This window comes from Chenopodium album, chromosome 25, assembly GCF_948465745.1.
Source record: "Chenopodium album chromosome 25, dcCheAlbu1.1, whole genome shotgun sequence".
Classification (NCBI taxonomy): Eukaryota; Viridiplantae; Streptophyta; class Magnoliopsida; order Caryophyllales; family Amaranthaceae; genus Chenopodium; species Chenopodium album.
Genome location: NC_137858.1, coordinates 9,718,708 through 9,731,895, shown reverse-complemented (window position 1 = coordinate 9,731,895; position 13,188 = coordinate 9,718,708). Strand labels below are relative to the sequence as shown.

The following is a 13,188-nucleotide window of genomic DNA, read 5'->3' as shown; positions in this document are numbered from 1 at the left end:
CAAGCAACTAACATTAGGATAAGGGGGTTCGAACCCTCAACCTCTTGTAAGAGATATGACTATTTAACCATCTAAGCCAATATCAACTATGTTATTTGTGTGAAACAAAATTCATATAAGTGTCACAAGGTTCAATTAAAAAAAAAAAAGATATTCAAAGAATAACTCAATTTGATTTGACAATGACAATTACTATTTTGAAAAGCCTTTTAAAAAAATTATCAATTGCACGCCTACAACAGTAGAAACCTAGGGCAACGCCCGAGCTTACTCACTAGTTTTAGTTGAAGAGGAGGACTAAATGATTTCAAGATATGATTTAGATTTTAGAAACATGAATATTGACGAAAAAGCATAGGCCATTAGCCCACAAAGGCACAATGCTCAATGGCTCAAAACTCAAGTTTATGATTAACATGACAACAATGCATACAATATTTTTGGCCCAATTTCGAATGGGTTGTGCTATCCGAATATACTACGTTGTAGATCTTTATTGCGTTACTTGCACAGCCTGTACCTAAATCCATTGGAATTGACAAGTAAAGCCATTCACAATTTTAGACATAATCATTAGTCATGATACATAATTTGCACAAAGCTTTTGCTACATAATTTCAGATCATCTTATTTTGATACCGTTAATAGATGAGTTTATGACCAATCAATATTGGATTTATTTGAGTCAAATAATGAATAATGTAATTTCACGAGAATAGTTTAATAAATCAAAATGATACAACTATTTCAACATAATTCATGAGAATGGTGATTAATAATACTGAATACTGATTATATTGTTTGTTTGATCTGTAATCTAATACAGAGTAACAAATTTTCTTAATGGCTGATAGGGCATTGATCTTGTGAATAATGCAAAAATTGCCCATCTATTTCAACAAACCTGTAAAAAAACCTTTTTAAAATCAGGTTACTCTGTAATCTAATACAGAGTAACCTGATTTTTCATTAAACCAAAAAACCTCATCCTTTGTAGTTTAAGTACAACAATATATTGATCTCAAAGCCAATCATTGATTAGCATCGATAATCATGGACACGAACGCCTTCCTTAAGCATCGGCCCTTTATCGCACAAATCATACGTCTGAATTTGATAATATTCACAAGATAACTTGTCTGAAATTCACTCCACAGCAGCTTGATCGACTCTATACTGAGGCTCCCTCGACCAACTCTCTACATGAGCAACCACCTTTTGTGCCTGCTCATAACAAAATCACAAGTATAGGGCGATCAAAATACAGAACATGATACTTAGTCCGTCTCTAAATAAAAGTCTCATTTAACCCAATAGACTGTATTATAAAACAAAGAGAAGTAGAAATGATAAACATTTATTGTACCTCTTTATCCCAGTCGCATGACATTGTGATTATGGCTAGTATCAATGTCTGAAGAGCAGTGCCACCAAAGATCATACCAGCCCAAATTCCCTATTATATGCAATAACCATACACATTATAAGAAAAAAGCTCCTACAAAAATAGTAGGAAATGATCACAAAATAAGAAAGTTAAGTTGAAAAAGGTTACCGTAACACCAGTGTTGAACACCCATCCCATAACAATTCCAAGAGGAAGTCCAACAACATAGTAGCACCCGATATTGATGTATGCTACATATACTTGCCATCCCGATCCAATTGCCACCCCTAGACCACCATAAACAAATACGGATCGGAGTAACATATTAGCTCAATAATTCATTATATAGGTGTACTTATAACTTATTTTCAGGTTTTCTTTAACTTATTTCGGTATACTTGATTTTTAATTTCTTCTTAATTTAGATTTACAGAAAATAAAGGCCGTTTTTATTAATTTGATATAAGTAATCAATAACAAAAACTACCTACTATACAATAGATGTACAACTCTCATAATATATCTAATGTCTTTCTACTCACTTATCTCTATCTTATCAGATCTCCACCCGTACGCACTTCATAAAATCATCTACTTTTAATTTATATATGTCACTAAACGCGTTAAATAATATAAGTACATGTACCACACTCATGTAACAAAATAGAGTCAATCTAACAGGCATCTCTTGAACTATCACTTTTCTAGATATGTAAAGCATTTCATTATTCCCATGTCATATCTTGCAAACTTTTTTTTTTTTTTTTTTTTTTTTTTTTTTTTTTTGGGGGTGGTAGAAAGAGAATGGAAATGGGTCATATCATGTTCATCTTTATAACCATGGCTTTAATTTCTGTCAAAGGTTTATGAAAGTAAAAGTGATTTATATAATTTAACCTTTGTTCCTCAAATCCAGTCCATTACTTTTAGCTAGGCCCGTTTGATCATTATTGTTAGCATCAAATTGATAGTATTAGTAATAGCTAGACTAACAATGTAACATAGGTTTACGACAGATTCTATTAGATTGATTCCATGTTAATATCTATGATAATGCAACTCTATTCTTGAATGTTTCATACAACCATACGTATTTGAGAAGGATGGTAACATCCATCTCAAAGAGGTGATTCATTATTATAAGTTTGTAACCATAAATTAAAGTACTAAAAATAACAACAAATTAAAGTAGACATATACTTCGTATTAAGTATTATATACGATGATGGTGTTACCTGAAAGGACAGGCTGAACGCTGTTTAGAAGAATGGTAACAGCCAAAAGCCATGAAAGTCTATCAACTTCTTCAAGAACAGGAACACTGTCTGAGAATATGATGGCGAACTTATCATGGAGTGCCATGATTATTATGCAAAATATTAGTCCGATTATTGTGGAGGTTGCCACTGATACTTTTGTTGCAAACTTTGCTGCTTTGCCGTTGCCTGCTCCTAGTTCATTAGCCACTCTTACTCTGTTGAAACATACCATACGGAGTAAGTAATTGATCAGCTAACTTATACTTCGTATCATTTAATTTAAGTCTAGTACATATTATTGCAAAATGTTATGCAAATAAACTATGTAGCAAATTAAATACAAAGTAACTTATGAGAGGTAGAGAGGTTGATACCTAATTAACTGTGTCACATAAGTTATTTCGAATTGAGGTTATTACAAACAAAAGCCTTAATTGTGATAAGGGCAGCTATCAAACCAAGACTATAGCACCGTACGAGATCTACCTCTTAACAAATTGACTAGTAAAATCTCGGTTCAACTTAGCAAGTCAGACTCTTTGCTTTCAGACTTGTCAAGGGAAAAAGTTAAAGGGCAAGATATTCATTCCTTACTCAAAGAGACCATACGTACAAGCTAGTTGCATCAGATGTTTTGAATAATTCTTAAAATCATCTATTTTACCAAATACCAATGTAGGTTATTGCAAGAATCTGATTGAGCAACCTTTGAAGATTATCTTATTAAACTTCAATAAGCTCTTTAAATCGTCTATTTACAAATCACCAAAAATAACTCATCTTTTTGTCAAACCACTTTTATACAAAATATTTGCTTTCAATAAGCTAAAATCTCATCATTTATCAATTTACCATACACGCTGACACGTTTGACTGTACTCAAACCTATATGGTCAGCATCCGTTTTGAAAGTGTACAATGTTTTATTTATTTATTTTTTTAATAAGGTAAGGAGAATTCCGTTGCAAGTTGGAAGGAAATAAGGTATCCAACTTGATTGGGGTGAGAATCGAACCCACTCACAGGGGTGGAAGGAGGGCCTCCAACCACTAGGACAACCTTGATTTTTGAAAGTGTACAATGTGTGTAGCTGTGTATATTCAGTTACTTAGTCAGTGACAGCAATTTCCTCAATAAGACATGTAACACGTTGGTAAAGGACTAAAGGGCCGGGTTAAATTAATGAAGCCGTAGCAGAAATTAATTTGGCTGTCCTACTATACATACCTACCAGTTACCACCCAAGGCTCCAACGTACTAGTATTATCGAAACCAAATCTTATTTTGCATGATTCATATTGTAGATTATTTTATTAATATTATTTAATAATGTGTACTCGACATAACGTGCACATCATCTTATGTTAAAATTTTATTGTGCATGATTCATATTGTTGAAAACGTACATGATCTACTCCAACAATAGTTGGTACTTGGTAGGGTTTATATCATCTTATGGTGATACTAACATAATTAAATACTAGTAATGGAATTGCATGCATTTGTACAAGCTAAAAACTATACGTAGTATAAAGGATTTGTATATGTTGTACTTCGTATGTGTTGGACCGTAGTGAACTAGTGATACTATCCTATTCCTATTGTAATTCATAAAATAAATGGACGTTTTATTTTATTTGGGTTAGGGCAGATTTTCTTAAAAGCCAATCCAACTTGATTTAACGGGTTAGGACCTATGAGAGTGGGAAGGAAAATGTAATAATGTCATATGGCTGTAAGATGCAAACCTTTTTAATACGAGTAAATCAAGACTTGCTTGATAAAATGATCATAATTAAATAATGGATGAAAATAATTGTACCATTTACTATAATACGATTAATACTCTTAAGGGTCTGTTCTTATCAGATTACTTTTTAGTTCCGTTCAGTTCAGCTCCATTAAGTTCAGTTCAGTTTTTATCTTAATTTCCTTCTCTCATAATATATTCAGTTCAGTCCAGCTCTAATAACTTCAGTTTAGTTCAGTAAATCAGAACAGACCCTTAGGATAAAAGTTTTCTACTATGTACTCTTGTTGAAAAGAAAAAGAAAAATAAATATTACCCGGTTGCAGCGAAGAAAGCGAGAGGAATCATCATCTCCCAGCCATTAATTGTCATGCTGTCCTTAGAATAAATTGACAAGATCAGTAATTTAAAATTAATCATGTAGTGTGGTACAAATAGCAGGTCCACAAAAATAGAAATTATCAACATATAATTGTAACGTACAGGAAAAATGAATAATGAACAAAATGACATTACTTACCACACTGACAAGGCATCAACGGCAATCGCAGCATTTTCTAAGCCACCTACCATCAGAACCAGTATTCTGTAGTACCAATTCTCCAAGCTTTGTTTACACCAGGGAAAATATAGACACAAACAACAAAATTGAGTTAAGGGTGTAAGGTTAATTAACATACTTCATTTGTTCTTTTTTACTTGACATGTTTCTTATATCATGCTAATGTAAAACTTTAACGATCAATAACTTTAATTTTTCATAATTAAAAAATATATAAGTTATATATTATGATAGTAATTATTGAGACGAATTTAAAATGATCCAACATGAATATGTTTTTCCTTACAATTATTCACAAAATACGGTTAAAGGAGGGGTGGTGAATAGTGTAAAAGTCAAAGAGGGTCAAGTAAAAAAGAACGGAGAAAGTATTTAATAGCAAGTGAATAAAAAAAATGCAAAGTCCCTACAGTTTGGTCCGGTTAGTAGCCAAAGTCCCTAAAGTAACCACCCAAGGCGGTGTAGAGGGACCAAAATCATCCATTTGAAACTTGAGAGATTAAATCCAAACTTTTACCAAACTTTAGAGACTGTAAATATAGTTTACTCGATATTAATGCTTACTTCAATTCCATTACTTCGTATCCGTATTACATAAGTATTTTATACTCGGTACCATTTATATATTATGACAATATCTTATTGTTGAAGCCTATTATTGCTAGCCCTACCAATTATACATGCATTTTCTAGTCGGTTCAATTCAACAACTTTAAATATCCTTTACTCACTGATAACTGTTTGCTAGTTTGCTACTCCGTAATTAATACTTGTACTAGTTTTTGGGCCCGGGCGATGCCCCGGATTATTACATGGAATTAACATTAATATACATTGTAATGTATGATTTATTCTTCTTGTAATTAAATTTGTTGTTCATATTGTCATTTGCTACATATTAATATTTTGTATGCGAATGATTGCATAAAAAATTACCTAGCTTGGTGGTAAGATTCATTCTGAATGAATTAGAGGTTGTGGGTTCAAATCTTGTGGAGAATAATTTTTTTTATTATTATGATGAGTCCATGACATGGAATGAAAAACGAATGGAATGAGAGCCACTTGGCGTAATGAACAGTTGAGTAGGTGACGTAGCGTAGTGAGGAGAGCTTACGTGACACGTGGACGTTCTTAGGAACGCCTTTTAATATATTAGTATAGATTTGGTACTTGGTAGCTAGCTAGCTAGTTGTATTATTCAGTGAAACTAATTGTATTAATTATTCAGGGATTTGACAACCTGATTGTATTAGTAAATTCACTAAATTGTGTAAAAACCCTTGATAAGAAGTACGGAGTAATTTATTTGATCAAGTTTATGATCATATAATTGTTTCACAACTGCTTTTTCAATCTTAGTTCTCTTGAACAAACACTCCATAGACTTTTTCTATGATCACTGACACAAAAGTTATTATGCTGTGATTTTCATCTCTATTATGATTATGATTGTATTAGTAAATTCACTATAGATCGATAGCATTTCAATTTTCTTAAAGAATTGTGTATCATCATGTGGTGTAGCCGTTGTATAGGAATAGTCGAATAGAAAATTATGAAGTTAAAGAAAGCTATTGTAAGTAACGTACCAAAGCATGACACCGGAGGCAGCAGAGAGCTTAACGAACTCCCAAAGACCTACGAAAGCTTGCCAAGAAAATCCACTCCACGTCTCAGGACAACCACCCCAAGCAACATACGCCATTTCGCCAAAGAAAAGGATCCACCAAGAGACATTAAGGGTAACACAAAGTCCAACAATTCCCATATGAAAGACATATACAAGGAGCCAACTCATGAATATATGAACAAAGAATGCTGCAAACGAAACCCAAGCAATGATGGCCGTCTTAAGTTGGCTTTGTAGGAAGCGTTGCACCGGGAACACGAAAGCAAAGCTGAAGTGTAGAGGTATTAGCCATGCTGCAACTACACCTGTTAATTCAGCTATGTCGTCTGGCTGGCCTGCTAGTTTGAGTAACGGGGTTGCGAAGATGTAGAAAGGGAGGAGGAGGAAGCAACAAAGGAAGAGGACTATCCATGATCTTTGCATGTAGATGCCTAGCATGTGTAGTTTTTTGGCTCCAAATGCTTGCCCACATAGGGTTTCCAATGCACTTGCCATCCCTAGCTATGGAACATTTTGCGTAAAATGAACGAATTTGACGTGTTAGTAAAAAAAAAATTCCTAGAGGATTATTACAATTGAAATCAAGATTGAAACTTAGAAAATCACATAACATTATAATTAATCTCCCTATTTTTACGTCTGTCAAAATATATTTGTCATTATATATGCAGTTTTATCAGTAAAAAGTAACAAAATGATAATTTTAAAGCACGTCGTGATGAATCATACATGCAGTATGTCATGCACACGATTATGATTTAGCTTATGTATGGAAAATAATGTAGAAAATACCATCAATTGTTGCTACACTTAAAAATTTTAATATTATAAAGCCTAAGCTAGTAGAATGTAGAATTGAAAAGAAACAAAAATTGGTCCATCATTTGTCATTATTTGTCCGTGTTTGATTTTACCACGCAACTAATTCGCGTAGGAGATTCGTGAAATCTACCACAAAGTGGAGCACAATAAAAGAGGCAGCTGTTTAGTGTTTACCATTCCACGCTATTTTATTAATCTTCCAATAACAAAATTGATATGTTGTTGCCTTGTTGGTAGATTCCATTCAACAAACAAATTAGATGAAAAAGTTATGCTACTTTATGAAATCCTTAAGGATGATTAGAAAATGCTCTCTCATTAGGATTTCTTAGGGTTGGAAGTTTGGAACACTCTAGACAAATTCACATAAATAAAATAAATAAATAAATAAATAAAAAATAATAATAGTAATAAAAATAGAAGAAATTAAACCACCCCCCTCTAGATTTGGTAGCCATTATATTGTCATTACTCATTAGTCCAGTCTCCTTTATATTAAAGAGCTCATTAGTCATTACACTCACTTGGCTCTTTTCACGTGTTAAATGTTTCCACTTTTAATTAATTAATTAATTTATTTATTACCGTATTTAATGCACATCTTTGATCATAGATATCTTCAATTGGATATAAGAAAAAAAAATACTCCTATATTAAAAAAAATATATATATTTTTAAGGAAATTTTGACTTTTACCACCAAAAAAAATCAAAAAATTGTTTTTTACCATCAAAGCTTCTAAAACTTTTATTTTAACACCAAAAAAATCTCTAAAAATTTTTTTTTACCACCAAACATCAAGAAAACCGTTAAATCTAACGGCTTAAAAAAAATTCCTTCGAATTACGTGCGCAAAATATGTTTTTCATAGGTTTTGGGGGGCACTTTGGCCCTATGGGTCCAATTTGAGGTCAAAATTGACAAAAAATGATCGGAAATGCCTCATTATGCGTGTTCACGCAAATCGAGGTTTTATTAAACACGCAAAACGAGGCATTTTCGATCATTTTTTGTCAATTCTGACCTCAAATTGGACCTATAGGTCCAGACTGCCCACCAAAACCCCTAAAAAGCATGTGTTTGACACGAAAATCGAAAAATTTTAAAAATTCTGTTAGGTTTTTGATGACAGGTGGTAAAAAACAACTTTTAATTTTTTATGTGGTGGTAAAATAAAAGTTTTGGTGGTAAAAAACATTTTTTTGATTTTTTTTTTGTGGTAAAAGTCAAAAAAATCCTATTTTTAATTTGACAAAATCTTACATGATATGATTTTATATTCTAGTGAATTTTAATAGTTAAAGTTTATAAAGTTGGCCATAAAAGTCCAAATGCAAGAACTAAACGGATAAGGAGGAAGAACTAAGGGCCTGTTCTCTTCAAATTATTTTCAGTTCAGTTTAGCAATAATAAGTTAATTTCCTTCTCTCATAAAATATTCAGGTCAGGTCAGTTCAGTTCAGTTTAGCTCCAATAATAAGTTCAGTTCAGTTTTTAATTTCCTTCTCTCATAAAATATTCAGGTCAGTTCAGTTCAGCTCAGCTCAGCTCTAATAAGTTCAGTTCAGTTCAATCAATCAATCAATCAGAACAAGCCTTAAATTCTGATGAGATTAATCAAACATATTTTTCATGCTTAAATATAAATGTGTACTTGTATATTGTGTCGGTGTATCTTACAATTAAATGCTCATGATCATTGAAGAATTAAGTATTGTTCACTTCACCTTATAAAAACAATATTACGTAAAAAATAATTTCAGTTCGGTAAATATAATTTTAATTCAAGAAATAAGTTCTGTTCGGTAAAAATTACTCTTTTTTAGTAAAATTCAGTAACTTTATAGATGACATATGATAGAGAATTAGTAAAAATAATTACTACACTTTAGTTAAAAATTAATTTCAATCTAGTAAATATAATATAAGTTCAGTAAAATTAATTTCAATTTAGCAAAAATAAAGTGAAAAAAACATGACCTTAATTATGTTACGTACTCCGCAGTACTCTGATTTAAAGCAAAATTATGCAAGCATCGATCAACAACTAACCGCAGTCATAATAGTAGAATTAATATCGTTTAAACTTTAAAGTAGGACATCAATCAAGCACTCTTTTTGTAAGAGAAGTCCGACATTGATAATATTCTAATTGTTTCAGTTAATTAATTAAGATATTACTAAGATAAAAGACTAAATGATTGATTGATTTTACCCTTTAAGTGAAAAAAGATTAATCATATTAAGGCGTGGGACGTTATTTCAAATTTAAAATTATTAACTTGATTATATAGCACCCATAGTTTGAATAACTTGACCCCTCCAAAGTTATCGTCAAGGATGCCAACTCTCGAGTTCCACATGTTGAGTATTGTATTAATGCTTCAGCAATGTAGCTAAAACTTTTTAAGACTCTCCTATATTCTTGTACTACCTCCATTACATATTATTTACAACGATTTGACATAAAGTAGAGAGGAAAAATGTCTAATCATTGCACATAATATGTAACGGAGGTAGTATATCTTTTTTTTTAAATAAAAGAGTTTACCTAAAACTTCTCGTCCTACCTAATAGACAAATATATAGGAAGTATATAATACATTAATACGTAGTATTCTGTATAATTATTTGTCTCCTTTTATTTTTATTGTATGTGGTGCTTTAAATAGTTCGAAATTCCTTTTACTGTATATTGTTTTTAGCAATTTTATGATAATATTACACTTTTCTTTGGTCTTACTCAAATCCATCAATTTTTTTCTAGCTTTTTACACAATTCCTTTTTCCCAAATTTTAATTCCAAAACAAAAAAAAAACCTTAGTTATTGTAATTTATTTAACCATTGTATTCATAAACTATATACTACCTTTGCTAATTTTAATGTACAAGTTTGGGGTATTATTTGTGAGATACAAAATATATCAAAGTTGCACATAAAAATTAACAAAGGTAGTACTTAAATTCATCAAAAAAAAAAAAAAAAAAAAAAAAAAAGGTAGTATTTCAAATTAGAAATTGACCACTGGTTGAAAATACGGTAAGAAGTAGGAGAAAGAAACAAGACAACTGCCAGTCAAAAAAAGGAAAAAAAAAGTTTGTGCTGGCATTATCTAGAGAGTTGGGAATTAACCACATAACTACAAACAGCTGTTTGGATTCATGAACAACAAATTTCAGTTTTCTTCTGATTTTAGACTTTTCTGGCGGTTCAAAAAAATAAATAAATAAATAAATAAATAAATAAACAGATTTTATTTTTTAATTGAAAAAGGTATGTTGTGTTAATATTAAACCAAAGATAGACGATGAACATCTACCAAATTACTCTAACAATCTTAACATACATTCATGAATATACGTTTAATAACTTATTAGTTATAGGCAAACACCATATCATTTAGCTAAATCAATTTAACTAGCTAAAATATATGTAGTTTATATTTCATTAATATTTATGTAGAACTATATATAATATTAAAAATGAATGAATGTCAAAATCAAAACAAATATGCATTTGATTTTTTACTTATTTGAAGTTATCTTAATTTTCTTAACTTATAGTATATAATAAAATTAAAGATAAATATAAAATAACTCATCATTTTTTCATGCATCAAATTTTATTTTTACATTTTGTTTTTAATCATGTTACTTTCATCATCTTTATTAACAAATATAAATGCACCGAATATTTTTATTTTTTTGTGGACAGTCTTATACCCTTTCCCTAAGAATTTCCGAAAAATGCTACTCCTCACTAGAAAGAAAAGAATATAACATTTATTACGTGCCCCAAACGAGTGTACACAAAAATTTTCAAAAAAAATGATAGTATCATCATTCATGAATGTGAAACAAACCCAAAAACAAAGGAAATAATCTTCTAAAAAAAGAAAATCATAAGAGATATCGAAGAACATACCAAGAGGCCAAAATTGAACCCAACAATAACGGTGTTAGCAATCGAAAGAGACGCAAGCTCAACATCTCCGAGGTGGCCGGCGAAGGCGGTCGTAACGACGTTCATTGAGAAAGATGCAATCCTACTAACGATCGATGGACCGGCTACATGCCATAGTTTCTTAGACTCTTCCCATATTCTTTCTCCTAGTTTTAAACACCCTTGTTGTTGATCAACATTATTATCCTTGACAATAATCGAATTTTCGCCATTAATATTATCATCGTTTTTTGATAATATTAATGGTTGATTTAAATCTTCAATCTTCTTCATAGTTTTGTTCTTCGTATTTTTTAGAATAATATGGAGGAGTTTAATTTGGTGTGTAGGAATTTAGATGAATTGTTTAGAAAAGATGGTTTTATATAAGAGTGAAGAAAAATGTCGCACGTAAATGAACCATACTCCGTATGATACACAACACAAGCACTTATGTGGCTCCCACGAGAACTCGAGCATTTATTGTTACGCTCAGTGCTGACGAAATATCATTTTTTGCGCACAAATTTGTGTATAACGTGTACAATTTTTTTTTTTTTTTTTTTTTTTTTTTTTTTTTTTTTTTTTTTTTTTTTGTTTGGAAGGTAAGAAGAAATAAACATTAGGAAGCCCTCTTCATGAGTGGAATTTCTAATGTAAATGTACAATTTTATAGAATTGGTCGTTTTAATTGCTGAGATTAATATATACTACTGTCTACTGTAGTATATACTCCGGATTGACCGACGTAGCTACAATACTGAATTAATTTCGTAAAAAAAAAAAATTACAGCTGAATAAGTCAGTACTATGTTGATTTGATTAAAAAAAAAATCAATGCGTGGTTCCTCACAAAAAATGCACAACTCATTCAGTTGTAAGTATGTAATGCATTGATTATATTATCAAGTTAAACTTGATCAAGTGGTGAGGGTTGTACCTTTCAATTTTGAGGTTGGAGATTTAATCTCCAATAAAGATACTTTAAGGGTGGGGACTCTTTACCCTTTCCCTCTCACTTTCAAAGTGTCTAACCCGTAAATATCAAATCTAGAAAATCACGAGGGTCGAGGTATGGTTAGGATCCTTCTCCTTACCTTTTTTTTTTTTTAAAGGGGGTCCTTCTCCTTACCTTATATATATATATATATATATATATATAATAATAATAATAGTAATAAAAATAAAATGCATTGATCATATTAATGTAAATGGAAGGTGCAAATATTGCTCAAAAAACGCTTATTAATTTCTAAATTTAATACTACGTACGTGTAATTAATATATTGATAGTTAAAATTATGCACTAATAAATTTAAAACTAATATAAAAACAAACAAATAAAAACAAAGCTGGTACAAGTAGTTGTTTAATTTTAATACTACTTTCTTAAGCCCTGTTCATTTCACCTTAAAAAAATAATACTTCGTATCAATTTTAGTTCAGTAAAAATAAGTTCAGTTCAGTGAAATTAATTTTAGTTCAATAAAAATAATTTCAGTTCAGTAAAAATAAGTTCAGTTCAGTAAAATTCAGTTTTTTTAAAGAAGAATTATAATTGAAAAATTAAGGTGAAGAAAACGGGATCTTAATTTCGTTACAAATGATGTACGTAATTCTAGATTATGGAGGGATCTAAAAATATAAGCTAATCAGTTAGTGCAGGAAGGATTAATTTAATTGGCCAGGACTCCAGGAGCTATTGATTGTGTCATTTGTATGTGACAATTTTTTGTTCTTTGACCTTGTGACAAACCTGATCGACAAGGGTCATGGTGCAAAAATGTGATCCATTTGTCTTCAGTTTTTGGTAAGTGACAGTGTGACACAC

The 13,188-nt window shown here is 31.0% G+C and overlaps 1 protein-coding gene across 1 annotated transcript; it reads right to left on the bottom strand.

Moving 5' to 3' along the window:
- Window positions 1–753: 753 nt before the first annotated feature.
- On the bottom strand, window positions 754–11,873 carry LOC145615611 (protein DETOXIFICATION 27-like). Its single transcript, XM_081670682.1, has 8 exons — window positions 11,340–11,873; window positions 6,551–7,092; window positions 4,917–5,003; window positions 4,713–4,769; window positions 2,623–2,861; window positions 1,556–1,674; window positions 1,367–1,456; window positions 754–1,224 (listed from the first exon to the last, which is right to left on the bottom strand). Exons 1-8 carry the CDS (start codon window positions 11,649–11,651, stop codon window positions 1,147–1,149), a joined length of 1,524 nt encoding a protein of 507 aa, XP_081526808.1. The 5' UTR covers window positions 11,652–11,873; the 3' UTR covers window positions 754–1,146.
- Between the last annotated feature and the right edge of the window lie 1,315 nt (window positions 11,874–13,188).

Coding starts and splice junctions, on each gene's coding strand:
- LOC145615611 (XM_081670682.1), bottom strand. CDS start 11,651: ATGAAGAAGATTGAAGATTTAAATCAACCATTAATATTATCAAAAAAC. Junction 4,770..4,916: donor GTTGATGCCTTGTCAGTGTG/GTAAGTAATGTC, acceptor TTCTAAGGACAG/CATGACAATTAATGGCTGGG. Junction 1,457..1,555: donor TGTTCAACACTGGTGTTACG/GTAACCTTTTTC, acceptor TGCATATAATAG/GGAATTTGGGCTGGTATGAT.